Genomic DNA, 15,000 nt, shown 5'->3' on the forward strand with positions numbered 1-15,000 from the left:
CAAACCAGAAAAGGGACTCAAAGTGCTAAATACCGGAATTATCCTGTGCACCTACTGAACATATAGCTAGAAGACAATGGGGAGACATTAGCTGAATTTAATACATAATTTGAATTTGCCTAATAACCTGGATTTTAATTGAAGGAGTAGCACCTTTACTTTAAGATGTGGCTGTATATCCAGTCTCCCAAAGAATGAACAGAGATGCTCTCCTGAAACAAGCAAACTGGACAGCGTTTTCCCTGTCTGTTTAATCTTCTTTTAAGTTGCTCCAAGTCTAATGGCCTTCATGGTATACAATACGTAGTCCTGTGGTGCGGAAGGCTCTGTGTGTGAATAAATGTGAGAGACTCCTAAATGCGGGAGTGTCCTTCTATATGTAGGTCCTTTACATCCTCTGGTGGTATGGAGCCCAACGCCATCGCTTCATCTCCAAGCAACACTGGGGCTGTTGAGGTGCAATTGTCTGTGTGGCTTTCAAGGATTTGAACAATCCTGTGCTTTTAGATTTTGTGTGTTTGTGTGTGTGTGTGTGAGAGAGAGAGGTGTGTGTGTGTGTGTGTGTGTGTGTACAGTGTGTGTGTGTGTGTGTGTCTGTGAAATAATGGACTGGAGTTTATTTTCTGCTTTGCTTTCTTTCTAAAATCCACACTAGACGGAGACATAGCTCTCCTCTATTGTCTCAGGTCCAAATCGAAATCAATCGAAGGCAACCAGTGAGCCGTGGGATGGACAACGAGTGACACTTTAAGGAATCTCTCTCTTTCTCGCTCACTCTCTTTCTTTCTCTCTATCCCTCTCCTTTCTTCACCTCTTTCCCTCTTCCAATATCATAGTAGATTTTCAAATGAGCAACAGTGTGTCATCCATATGCCCTTCTCTTAGTTTAAAAGTCCTTTTATTCTACTAAGTGGTTCAAGAAATGTCTTTCAAGCCCACTATATGTGTCTTCATCTCTCTCAATCTCTCTCCACCTCTTTTTCTCTTCCTCTCTCTCTCTCCTCTCTCTCTCTTCCTCACACTCTCTTCGACTCTTCCACTCTCACTTTCTCTCTCCATGGAGGATGAACCTAGGCCCTTTTGTGATGGTTTAATTGGCATGAAATCGACCAGGGACCAGGGAACCAGGAATCAGTCTGACCCAGGCATACCCCCCACCAGCCCACCATGCCAGCCCACCATGCGGTCACCCTGAGGGGTGGTGATGATGGTGGTGGTGGTGAATCAGACAAGGTGATGGTGCCGAGGTGAGAAGAAAAGGAATTGAACGACGACGTTCTGTATGGGAATAAGAGTGGGGAGAAATGGGCCAAGCAATCGCTCTAATTGGCTTCATATGGTCTCCACAAAGCCAGGGTGCTCAAGTGTGTGTGTGTGTGTGTGTGTGTGTGTGTGTGTGTGTGTGTGTGTGTGTGTGTGTGTGTGTGTGTGTGAAAGAGAGAGAGCAAGGAGCGGAGCGGGAGCAAAATGGAAAGTAATCTCTTTCTTATGGACTATACATTTGCCTAATTGGCTGAGGGATAAGGCAGGATAATTGGATGGCCACTGATCAATGAGGTCTCGCTTAGGGAGAGGAGATTGTCATCGACTCTGTCCTGGACAAGACCACCCTCTGCTTCCTCCCTCTCTTCCCCCTCTTTTGCTCCATTCTCTCTCCCTCTGTTCTCTCTCTCTCTCTCTCTCTCTCTCCTCCTGTGTCTTTATGTGTGCATTTCATTTTCACTCCATGTAACCTTCACCTGCACACTGTCTTTCTGTAGTATGTCTACTTTTTTAGTCTAAATGTCGTCCTTTCTTCCAGAGTCTGTGGATGCGTCTGACTCTCTCTCAGTCCTAGTATCTTTACCCCTCACTATCTCACTACCACACATGCTGTGGCCCCTGTTTTTTTTTTTTTTTTTTTTTTTTTTTCTAGTCCTCCTTTCCTCCTTCTTCCCTCTTTCATGTCTTTCATTATCTCTCGCCTTTCCTCTGTCACTGGCTTTTGTTGTCTTCCCTCCTTTTTCAGGCAGACTACAGAGTAAACACGTGCACGTCAAGGCCAAGAAAGGCATTCAGGAGAAGAAGGGAAAAGAAAAGATGGAGGAATGTGGAAGACAAGTGAATGAGGAGGAACTGTGTCATGCCAGTGCCGCCATTCCTCTTTTTAATTAACACCTCCACATTCTTGCTCTCCCTCTTTCTTTCTTTTCTCTCTCTTTTTTTCTTCCCCTCTCTTTCTTGTTCTCTCTCTGTACACTCTCTCTGCCCACTACCTCCCTTAAAGCCTCAGCTTTGATTGGATGGCAAGTCTTTGCCCCCCTGCATACTCCTCCCACGCATCTGTGTGTGTGTGTGTGTGTGTGTGCACATACATCAGCCTTGGCCTGTCACAGACAACCACGCTTGGGCTGAACTCCTTGTCCGCCATCTTTTTCCCTCCCTTCCTTGCCATTGGCAAGGTTAATGAACAGCATATTCGGTGTGTAAGCAGCAACACAAACACACCACACAAGCTGCCGCGCACCAGGGGAGCTCGCCGCCGTGAGAGGGCACGTTCGCCATGAGAGACCCCCACATGAGCTTGCAGCTTCACAAGATTCTGTGAATCCTGTGATTTCGGAGGTGTAATCGAAACGGAAAATACATGACCTAGATTTCATAATTGCTTTCCATTTTGTTAGTGCGAAGTGTTTGTGAACAGCTGCCATCTGCAATGGTAGTTATTTTGTTTCTTATGACCAACAGCCAACTCTTTAATGGCATTAGCAATTAGGCAACAATAGTGCGCAGCAGTTACGGGGAAGGCTCAGTAATGTTCAGTAATGGCCTCTCTCCACTGCCTCTAATCATTGGTCATGACAGGCAGATTTGGGGAGTTAATGAGGTTAGTGTTGACCATGGATAATAATATTCATGAGCAGATGAAAAGCATCTCGTTGGCATCTCTTTTCTTTCTTTCTTTCTTTCTTTCTTTCTTTCTTTCTTTCTTTCTTTCTTTCTTTTTTTCTTTCTCTCTCTCTCTCTCTCTCCTGTCTCGCTCTTTCTTTGTCTCGCACTCAAATTGAAATGAGCTGTATTGTCATGACAAAGGATTTTTTTTTTACTCGTGTGAAATGAGTGTGAATCACGGCTAACTTTAATTACAGATGTTTTCTCATTCTCTCTCCGACTCTCTTCCCCCTCTCTTTTCTCCATTCTCTCTCCGACTCTCTTCCCCCTCTCTTTTCTCCATTCTCTCTCCGACTCTCTTCCCCCTCTCTTTTCTCATTCTCCTTCCCTCTGTTCTCTATCTTTCTTTCTCCCCTTTCTGTCCTCTCTCTCTTTCTCTCTCCCTCTCTAATTCAAGTTACTTCATTAGCATAACTGTGCATTAACGTACACACACACACACACACACACACACACACACACACACACACACACACACACACACACACACACACACACACACACACACACACACACACACACACACACACACACGTCTGACCCATATGTTCTCTCTGTCCAGGTCTTCCGGAGTGGAGAGGGGATGGGCATCCGTCTGGACAGCGCCTCGGCCTTCCAGGGTGCTGTGGTGTCGCCGCACTACGACTCGCTGCTGGTCAAGGTCATCTCCAGCGGCAAGGACCTGCCCACCGCCGCCGCCAAAATGCACCGAGCCCTCGTCGAGTTCCGCATCAGAGGGGTCAAGGTAGGGCCTGGAGTTTGTCCAGCATTGGACTAGCGTTGTCATTGGGTTTGCAGTTTGGGGGTGGAGTTTGCCGTTTTAGCAGTGTGTGTGTGTGTGTGTGTGTGTGTGTGTGTGTGTGTGTGTGTGTGTGTGTGTGTGTGTAAAGGGATTTCTGCAGTCAGGGGAGGTGTGTGGAATTTCAGATCGAACATCTGTTCAGTGTGTGTGGGGAGGTAGGGTGTGTGTTTATGCGGACATGTGGGACATGGGGGTGCAGTATGTAGGTGCATGTGTGCGTGTATTTGTGTATGAGGTGTGTGTCTGTGTTTAGTCATGGGTGGGGTGTTTGTGTGTAGGTGTGCGGTAGGTGTAAAGCAGCCTTCCGGCTCCAAATTAGTTTTAAATGAGTTGGCTTCTCCTTGTTGTTCGTTTTTAATCTGTGCAAATGAAGGTGCGGCCCTGTGTCATTTATTTATTTATTTACTTTGCACTCACTCGGTCGCTAGTCGATGTTTAATTTGCATTGTTGTTGTAGCATTTGTAAAGGATGAAAGGGACACGGCCCGGGTCTCTCACTCCATCGTGCCTTTGAAAAGCTCCACACTCTCACAGAACAACAAAAGCACCCATAGTGCCAGCCAATGACACACTAGCACAACAATGCTAATTCTAGCTAGCGCCCTGTGAGACGCTAATGCACAGATGCCATTCCTCGGGCCCAGATGGTGAGCCTTCAGATAAAAGCTGAGATGTTTGGGATCAAAGAAGTGGCCCTCACTTGTCTCTCAGTGTGTATTAGAGTGATTACACAACAGTCTTCAATCAGCTACCATGCAGGCCTCAGTGAGGTAATCTCTCTGGCGAGGGCCTTTTGTTGTTCATGGCTGGATGAGGAGGTTAGGGGATGGACTGGATGGGCTCAATGGTGGGAGAGACGTTCGCAAGGAGGCAATATAAGGTTTCTTCACTTCACTGAATCATCAATAAATCAAAATAGCACTGCACAGTTTGGAATATTTATAGTACACAGTATAACATGGGAAAGGAATTATGTTAGCAAGTAAGCTATAATGACCATGGGAGTTGTGTTACAATAATAAGAACTTTGCCTTTGTAATTTTATGCACCATGCAATATCAGTAGATAGTTATGCGGACAGGTTGTCCTTACTGGCCTACTTAAAGCTTTGTTGACAATTCAATGGCAGCTTACTCAACACCTTCACACATTCACTAACTTTTAGAGGGCATTGCTTCCCTTTTAGAGGGTAAGTCAATGGTGTTTGCAACAATGGCGGTTCAGAGCCTTTAATCTCAGGTGTCCACTAAGACCAGCTGTTCCAGCTGAAATGTGCTGTGCTTGCCCTCTAGACAGGCGGAGGGGGGATAGTAGTACACAGAAAAGAGCACAGGTCAAGAAGATGTTATTTTCTAGAGAAAAATGGCTAATTTCCAGTATCCAAAAAGAGTTATGAACACATTCATATATGTTTATATCTATCCAGACCTCATCATGACATCTGACAAAAGGCGTATGGTGGTCAAAGGCATTATCGAGTGGTAAAAGTTTTATAACATATTCTGATACTTCAAGTTGTAATGGCTTACACTATAACATCATAACATTAACACTTGTATGCAGTCATTATCATATTCAACTTTATTGTCATTTTGTAGGGTAAAGAAGCTGTACCTGAGCCTGCTGGTGCAGGAGCGCAGGCTTCTGTATCGCCTGCCAGATGGAAGTAGGGTGAAAAGACCATGGTGTGGGTGGGTGGCATCCTTGACAATGGATTTGGCTTTGTTTGTACAGCGTTTATGATATGTGTTGTGGATGGAGGGGAGTTGGGAGCCAATAGTCCTTTGTGCAGATTTCACTGTAGTACCATACAGAGATGCACTTTGTGAGTATGCTCTCAATGGTACAGCGGTAGAAGTCTGATAGAATTCTAGAACATAGGTGTGTTTTCTTAAGTAGGGTCCGTAGAAAATGAAGGTGCTGATGTGCCTTCTTCACCAGACTGGAGGAGTTGAGAGACCAAGAAAGATTTTCTGTGATGGGGACCCCAAGGAACTTAAAGCACCGCTGAGGAGGGGTGTGTGTGCCTTGCTCTTGGTTCTCCTGAATTCCACAATGACCTCCTTGGTCTTCTGGATGTTGAGTGCCAGGTTATTGTTTTTACACCACATAGCTGAACCTCATCCCATATGCTGTTTCATCCTCCTCTCTGATCATCTGCGAACTTGATTATGGCATTGGAGCCATAAACAGGGGTGCAGTCGTGGGTGAAGAGGGAGTAAAGTAAAGGGCTCAACACACAGCCCTGAGGCACGCTAGTGTTCAGGGTGATAGTGGAGGAGGAGAGACGTCCTAATTTAACAGCCTGGGGTCTGTTAGTAAGGAAGTCTATAGTCCAGTTGCAGAGTGAGTTGCTGATGCCAAGCTGGCTGAGCTTGGAGATCAGCTTGGAGGGGATCACAGTGCTGAATGCTGATCTTAAACTTGAAGTTAATTAACAACATTCTAACATTGGGACTGTTCAGGTGGGTGAGTGCCAGGTGGAGCGCTGTTAATCTGTTGCGTCGGTAGGCAAATTGGTACGGGCCCAGTGCAGAGGGCAGACATGATTTCAGTTGTGAGAGGGCCAGCCTTTCAAAACGTTTCGCAATGATGCATCATCACTATGTATAAATAGTTAATGTATATTGATGTATATCAATTATTCTGATTCATTATGAATACTTTAGAATCCTCTATTTATCTATTCATAGTGATTTTTGGATACTGGGTGTGTTACCGGAAAAGATTTCAGTGTTTTTCATCATGCATTGTCTCCTCTGTTGCTTCATGCGCATCTGCTGTTTGACACGTCGTCACCAGAAAGGGCATAGGGGTGCAGTCAGTCGTAACTTGATTAGGTTTCCACTCTCTTTGTGAGGGTGCCCCAGGATGGGTCCGGTAGCGATGAATTATGCAGGTGCTGGTGCTTGTTCTCTCTAAACAAGTCAGGGTAATGATTTTCCTGCTGAGCCTACGCGTGTGACGCAAGAACAGAGAGCCAAATGGTAAGCAAAGGTGAGATTGAGAAACTCTCTGCGTTCAGGACATGGTTGTTTTTTTTCCCACCCAACAGAGGACGGGGTGCGAGACTTCTGAACATCCCCCCACTGCAGCTGTCAAACCAGCCTGGCCTTTGCGTTCGAGCTCTATTCCATGCAGGCAAAATCCTTTAAGCTTCTGCAAGCAAATGCTGCAAATGGCTAACATTAGCATCCACCCGAGAGAGGCCTGGAGGCTAACTGGCCTCTGAATGACATGCTAAACACTCCTCTGCAAAAGAGCTCTGAACCCCCTGCCGCTCGGTCCAGATGCTTTATGGTGTTACTTCCCCACCCGCAGACTTGATGTGTTGAGCTGAGCGGAGCGCTAAAATGCCATCCAAAATGGAAGGACAAAACTATACCTGGGGATGTAGCAAGTGTGCCATGGCCTGAACTGCCCACCATGTTGCCTTCCCAGATTTCGCACGTTGTAACAGCCCAGCTCCAGACCGCAACAAAAGCAGAGGACGCCTGCATTTAGATTTAAGAAACTCTTAATTTATGAATTAAATTGATCAAAAAATATGGTTTGTAAAGCTGCAAAAGAGCACAGCTCATGGGTCATTCCACGTCAATTCAACCAGGGCCCACTTAGGTCTCAAAGAATTCTGAAAAAATTACCAGGTGTACCTATGTTACCCAGGAGACACACTGTAAAATTACTCTTTTGTAAGATCAATACTTTCCAAGGGGGTGTCGATTTTGTTCGGCCTCTTTTTTTTGTCAAAGTTCACAAGCCCACAGCGCAAGAACTAAACCATGTAGGAGGCTCAAATTTTGCATGCTGGTACATAAATAGGAATAGTATGTAGCAAAATCGTCACGTTTGGTCTGGATAATCCGTTTAAGCCTTCAGAAGACATATTTGTACTCAACATAGGCTCTTGATTTATTTCCTTACTGAGATAAGTAGAAACACTCTCACAAAAAGCAATGAACAGAAAACAAATCCCTTCAGGGTCTGAACAGCAGACCTCACAAGTCTGAAAAATAATTTTGGTCATCATTTTCAGAGCACCCAGAACACCTTTTTTGATATTGATTATCCAGACCAAACGTGACGATTTTGCTACATACTGTTCCCATTTATGTACCAGCATGCAAAATTTAAGCCTCCTACATGGTTTAGTTCTTGCGCTGTGGGCTTGTGAACTTTGACAAAAAAAAGAGGCCGAACAAAATCGACACCCCCTTGGAAAGTATTGATATTACATAAGAGTAATTTTACAGTGTGTCTCCTGGGTAACATAGGTACACCTGGTAATTTTTTTCAGAATTGTTTGAGACCTAAGTGCGTGGGCCCTGGTTGAACTGACGTGGAATGACCCTCATGCAAAAATATCACATAAGAAGTGCAGTTGTTATGCAGTACACAAAAATGCTATAACTGCTTATTGCACTGTGTGAACATGTTACAACTGGCTTATTACACAGTCATTACAGTACCACAACAATGGGCACAAGTGAGGCCCTGGCTCTATGCCTTTGCATTTCCAATGCAAATCATGTTTGGACCTTTGCTATGTAAAACAGCTGGCAAATGATGGTTGAGGGGGAGTGAGAATCAGGTGGATGAGTATGTTGGGGGTCGGGTGGGTGAGTGTGTTGGGGGGGAGAATCGGGTGGGTGCGGTGGGTGAGCCAGTCTTTCTGGTGGAGCCAGACAGAGGAATGCAGACTAATTAACCACTTTATGGCCCCAGCGTCTGCTCTTGCTGCTGCTGCTGCTTCTGCCACTGCCGTGTCTCCATGCCAGGTATCTCTGCTATGCCACACGCTGCCGAGTTCTTCATCTCCCTACTCTCTCTCTCTCTCCCTCTCTCTCTCTCTCCCCCTCTCTTTCTCTCTCTCTCATTAGAGACGCAGGCAATGGGCCCTGAGCAGAGAGGCTCATTGTGGCTGGGGAAGATGCCGGGGCTCTGAAGGAGTCTGAAGAGAGGGAGAAAGGAAGGGACAGAGAGATGGGAGAAGAGGAGAGAGGAGGGATGGAGTGACACTCCAGAAGAAAGGAGTGATAGAAGAAGGGCAGGAAAGGGGAGGAGAGAAGAGGAGGAGTGACGGGGGGGGTGGTGGGGGGTTGTATGGGTGGGGGCAGAGTGGGCACAAATTGTGACAGTCAGGAAGATGGAGTGAGAGATGGTAAACGCCAGTGACGTGTGAGGCGGCAGTGCCCATAGCAACTGTCACCGAGGAGCACATCTCGTGCTGCCGTTTGTGAGTGTGTGTGTGTGTCTGTGTGTGTGTGTGTGGGGGGTCTTTGGGCACGAGAGAGATTGCCTCTATGCTAATGTCGGCACATTCAGCCCCGCGTTCATGGATGCAAGATGGTCCTACCCGCCCCTGTCTGTTTGTCATACATCAAGGGAGGAGAGGATTGTCAAGACGACTAGCTTCTTCTCCACATCAATAACCGCAGGGAAGGCTGGAAGCAGGAGACGTGCAGAGTAGCAACGGCCATTCAATCTGCGGGTGTCATCTGACGTCTCTGAATGAGCCATGAAGAATGGTGGCTCCAACAATAGCCCTGCTCTTAAAGGTGAAGGAAACACCTATTCACATCGCCATGGAGGTGTGTACATCGGCAAAGAAAAATGTGATATGGAGAAACAGAAACGTACGACACACAGGACTCAGAAATGCTTTTCATCCCACTTTTTGAAGAAAAGAGCACAGCGTCATTCCGTCAATTCAACCAGGGCCCGCAATTACTACCATACCTATATTGCCCAGGGACACAGTGAATATTTACAAAGACTTCACACTTCATCTTCAATTGATGGATAGGGACCAAGGCAAATAATTGTCTGTTTCCGAGTGAAAGTGTTGATCCTGTTTTGATAATCTGAAATCCCAATAATCCTTTGATTGGAGCATGTGCTCAATTTGGGTATGTCTACAAACACACAAGCGCATAAACTGATCATAAAAGTAGGAATCTTTTCAAGATTAATGATTATCACATGCTTGATTGAGAATGTATATCTGGATTAGGAGAGAGAGAGAGAGAAAGAGAGAGAGAGAGAGAGTATTTGAGGGGACAATGGGTGACTATGCCATCATTATTTTAACATAATGACTTTTTTTTTCCTTCCCGTAATTTGTTTTTGTTCTAATTACACAATAATTATACTCATTTTGGAGGCATTACTTGTGTATGATTGCTTTATAATGATCCATTGTTCATGTCACTCTGAGAGAGAGGGAGAGAGAGAGGGAGGGAGGGAGAGAGAGAGAGGAGAGAGAGGGAGGGAGAGAGAGGGAGGGAGAGAGACAGAGGGAGAGAGAGGGAGAAAGGCTGGTGAAGGGTGAAATTTGAGAAATTCTCGTCAACTGAGATTTGTTTTCGTGTTCCAAGCAAGAGACCTCAGCATTTGCCTTGAGTCATCGCTTGCTGCTGTCCGTCTCTGACCTTTTACTTATCCTCCTTCGTTCCCTCGTTCCCTTGTCCACTCTCTGTGTGTTCTGCCCTGCTTCCTGTCTTTAGTCTCTCTAATCTCATGAAGAATCCCACGCTCTCCTCCGCGACCTTATCCCCCGGAAAAGCATTCTGTCCACTCCTGTCCAGCCTCGGAGCTGTCCGTCTCTCTATCTGTCTGCCTCTGCTTCACCTTGTCCGGCATCTCGTCCCACCGTGTCCAACCTCCATTGACCTCCGTCGCCGTAGTCTGTTGATCGCCCCGTCATCAAAGTCTCCCTGCAGCTTCTCGCTCTTCATCTCACTGTCTCATTCCGACGCTTCTTATGCCTGCGTCCTTCACTGCCCACCTGTGCCTCTCGATCTTCCCTCACATCACCTTTCCCTCTCCCTCTCTCTCTCTCTCTCTCTCTTTTTTTTCTTCTCTTCTCTCACTTTAAGTCTTATCTCAGCTCCTCATTTAACTCAAATAGACTACACTGACATTGGTGTACTTCCTCCTCTCTCTCTCTCTCTCTCTCTCTCTCTCTCTTTCTGTTATCATGTATTTTTCATTGCTCAGTAGGGTATTTTCAGCTTCTCCCCAGCTTGTCAGGCCAGTGGTACTTTTGAACCCCAGCTAGCCAAGGCCAAGAGAACAACCAGACACTAGTCTTCCTCCTGCTTTACCCCCCTCCTCTCTCTCTCCCTCTCTCTCTCTCTCTCTCTCCCTCTCTCTCTCTCTCTCTCTCTCTCTCTCTCTTTTCTCACTCTGTTTGCCAGGAGCGCTCTTGTACAGTCCTGTCAAAGTTCCAGCCGCGCTTTCTCCTCAGAAGTTTGAAGGCAGCGCTCAGTTGAAATCTTTCCCTCTGCCCCTGGGTTGGTTCCTCGGGGTGCAGTCTGACAGTAGTCATGCCACAGGTCAATCTACAGAACTCAGAGACATCAAATGGTTATGTTTTTTCAGTGCACTTAGAGATGCAAGGGGGCATTGCTGATGTTTGCAGTGCTTTTGTGCAGTCTATCTGTACAGACGGGTTACAGTCAGCGTTATCTAACGAGCCGTCCTTCATTTGAACCTTTTCTGAAAATATTGCTGGCTATTGAGCAGTTGTAAAGCCAATCTTCATAGAACTACAAAAAAACCTTTATTTTCACCTTGAAAGGATTGGTTTATGGAAAATCTTTTCAAGTACCATTTGGGGGAAATTATGACCAAGGTTGTCATGCTTAAATGACGCTGCAAGTTACACATCTGAATGTTTGGGAAGGCAAGGTCAGCATCATCACACCCCAGCTCTAAGAAACAAAATGCAAAACATATAGTGCAGCTTGTGAGTTGAGGGTATAATCTGACCAGTCAACTGAAAATTCAATCGCTGTTAAAACCTGAGTTTTACACCAGGAGAGAAATCACTCTCGATGTCCCTGAGCTAAGATGGATTTCTTTGTGTATGCTTATAGGAGTTCTCCATGAAGTTGTTTTGAGGATAATTTCCACAATGCTTCCAAAACATATCTTTCCTATAATTATCCTCAAACTGCCTATGCTTATAGAAAAGATATGTTCTGTAAGCAATGAGGAAATGATCCTCAAGACAACTTGCCCATTCATATCTCTCCTATAAGCAAGGATGTAGTGGTAAAATAAGAGGTGGGTAAACTATGAATTCTGTGATCTCGGTAAGGTGGACTGCGTCATACAGTATTATATTTTAAAAAAAGGCATTCAGAACATGGTTGATGATGGTGGTTATTGTCTAATGTTTATAGCAATACCAGTAGTATTAAATGGTTCTTAGAGTGTTGATAAGTGTTCATATTGTGAATGTGGATAATACAGTGTGATTTTTTGAATGTTAATAATTGCAATTGGTGAATAAACTCTTTTGAGAGGTGGATAAACTCTAATAAGAGGTGGATTAACTCTATTTCTGAAATTTCAGAGGTGGATAAACTGTGTTCACTTGCATTTAGCCTCCACTACATCCCTGCCTATAAGCATAGACAAAGAAAAGTAGTTTGACGATAATCTCCCACTATGTATGTATAGTCTGTTCTGAGCATCAAAACCAAATGCATGCTATATTAATAGCAGTGTGTAGGAAGTGCTTGTGGCTTTGATTAGAGATGAATGGAAGGGACTCACGGTCATGTCAGGAGTTCTAGCTTCAAGTGTCTCCCACACAACAGCTTTGTCACCGCTCAGATAAGGTGAGAACGACACACACACACACACACACACACACACACACACACACACACACACAGAGCACATTCGTAGGAGTTCGCGCATCTTGTGGCACGTGAGGCGACAGCAGCAACAGACTTCCCACGTCAAGCTCGGCCACGGGTAATAGCTCTGGCAGTTTTATTTGCGCACACTTGACGTGGAATAGCGAGTGTACTCTCCACCCCCCCCCTCCGACACACACACACACACACACACACACACACACACACACACACACACACACACACACACACTCCCCTCCCACCGCCCCTCCCAGAGCTGCATCTCGCACCTCGTCGCCCTTATATGGCCTCTTCCCCTGATCTCTTTCGCACCACTGGCCTGTCGTGTCACCGCCGTTCAATCCGCCTACACGGCGTCTGACAAGACTGCGCGACGGCTCAGCATTAACTCCTTCGCCTAATTCGATACTTTCCACCGTGCCATCATCTTCCTTGTAATGCTCGGCCGAGCGTGGACCCGGTTGCTTCCATGCGGCATATCTCCCGGGCGCACATTAACTTTATTTAATGGCTTAAATAGCTGTGTCGTTAAGGGCAAGTGTGTTTTTAGTAATAATAATGATAAGCCCATAAGCTTTCAGCCACACACACACACATGGAAACACACACAAATACACTCACACACACACACACACACACACATATGGACACACATGGGGAAGGGAATAAGAGAGATAGCAGCCAGCTGGCCAGAAAGTATTAGTGAGGGCAGGGAAGAAAGTAGAGAGAGAGAGAGAGAGAGAGAGAGAGAGAGAGAGAGAGAGAGAGAGAGGCAGAGAGGCAGAGAGAGACTATTAGTTACAAGGCGTGCATTAGTTCTGGTTGCACACCCCGACTGAGTACAGCCTGTCGGTTAGAGTGTCACAGCGCAACAGGGAATTAAAGACAGAGCCTGCCAGTTAGTGACACACACACACTTACACACACACACACACACACACACACACACACACACACACACACACACACACACACACACACACGTGCCATGCTGAGAAAAACACAACTGAGTTGTACTGCATATACAGTACTTGCAAGTGTTCACAACAAGTGTTCAAGCCCATGAGAAAGCCCAATGGAACACATTTGGTGTTTAGCACATCTGTTTGTGTGTGTTTGTAGATGTGTGAGGGATAGATCATATTTGATCTCTGAGAAGAACACACACTCACAAACACACACACACAACCCCCCCTCCCACACACACACACACGCACGCAGGCACGTAAACACACACACAGAGGCCCAATTGTTTTAGACACCTCTCTTTCAGCTGCATTCAACTGGAATAAAGCCTTGGGCAGAAATTAAATCGGAAACTTTGACCCACTAATCTGTAATTACAACCCTGCTGCTTATAGCAACTTTTTTACCTATTAGCTGTGGGTGTGTGTGTGGGTGTGGGTGTGTGTGGGTGCTTTATGCATGGGTCTTCATGCATCTGTTTTGTAATGAATACCTCAAATAAATGCCACTCTGTTTCACACTTTCACAAATATGCATAGATAGCACACACACACACACACACACACACACACACACACACACACACACACACACACACACACACACACACACAGGATCTTGGGTACTTGGAGGGGACTTTGAAGCACTAATCGGGATTATATGGTGGGAAATCAGTGTGACTGCCTTTCAAGGGGAGTGGGAGAGAGAGAAACAGAAAGAGAGTTGGTCTTGAGAAGAGGAGAAAATGGAGAAAGAGAGTGGGAGAGAGGCAATGTTGTGAGAGAGAGGAAGAAAGAGAGAGAGAGAGCTTGCTGAAGAGGAGGAGATGGAGAAATACAGAGAGAGAAAGAGATCAAGAGGAAGAGAGAGAGAGAGAGAGAGAGAGAGAGAGAGAGAGAGAACTGATTTGGCCTCTCCTTCTCCCCCTGTTTCCCCCTCCACCACTGTCCTTTGTGCGCTGATCTGAGGGAGAGAGGTTTGGAGTTGTGTCTGACAGTCAGTATCACAGCACTGATCTGGGGCTATGCACGCATGTAAGCCCCGACATCAAAGACCAAGCCATTCCTATCGTCTTCTCCGCAAAACACCCCCACACACACACCCCCACCCACCACACACACACCCCACCCACCACACACACACACACACACACACACACACCACACACACACCCACCACACACACACACACACACACACACACACACACACACACACACACACACACACACACACACACACTCTTTTTCTCCCTTCTCCTCTCTGTGTCACACTGCTTATCTCTGACTCTTTTTCTCGATTCTCTTTTATCTCCCACTCTCTCCCTCTCTATCTCTCGCTCTCTCTCTCTCTTTCTCCTTATCTCTGTATCCCTCTCTCCTGCTCTTTCTTCTGCCACTGGCCAGCTACCTCCCACCACTCAATTTTCATTAACTCGGAGTGAGAGAGAGAGAGAGAGAGAGAGAGATGTTGAAATGGAGTGACCTTGGTGGGAGCGTGGCGAATGGGGTTAAGACCCCACAGCGAACGCGCTTCACCGTGCCTCTCCTCCAGTCGCCTGAGAGCACCGCGCTGACTCTTTCTCCTCCTGAGCCCATGTAGATCTGATGTTAGCGTATGACCAACCATG

The 15,000-nt window shown here is 46.1% G+C and overlaps 1 protein-coding gene across 1 annotated transcript in view; it reads left to right on the plus strand.

The window, feature by feature from the left end:
• The window catches only part of LOC125289955 (pyruvate carboxylase, mitochondrial-like), a 219,245-nt gene that overhangs the window by 101,157 nt on the left and 103,088 nt on the right, over nucleotides 1-15,000 (plus strand). Inside the window, exon 5 of the mRNA XM_048237070.1 lies at nucleotides 3,494-3,676. Within this exon, the coding sequence (XP_048093027.1) occupies nucleotides 3,494-3,676 (183 nt within the window). The remainder of the gene's footprint in view (nucleotides 1-3,493; nucleotides 3,677-15,000) is intronic.

Source organism: Alosa alosa, chromosome 24, assembly GCF_017589495.1.
Source record: "Alosa alosa isolate M-15738 ecotype Scorff River chromosome 24, AALO_Geno_1.1, whole genome shotgun sequence".
Lineage (NCBI taxonomy): Eukaryota > Metazoa > Chordata > Actinopteri > Clupeiformes > Clupeidae > Alosa > Alosa alosa.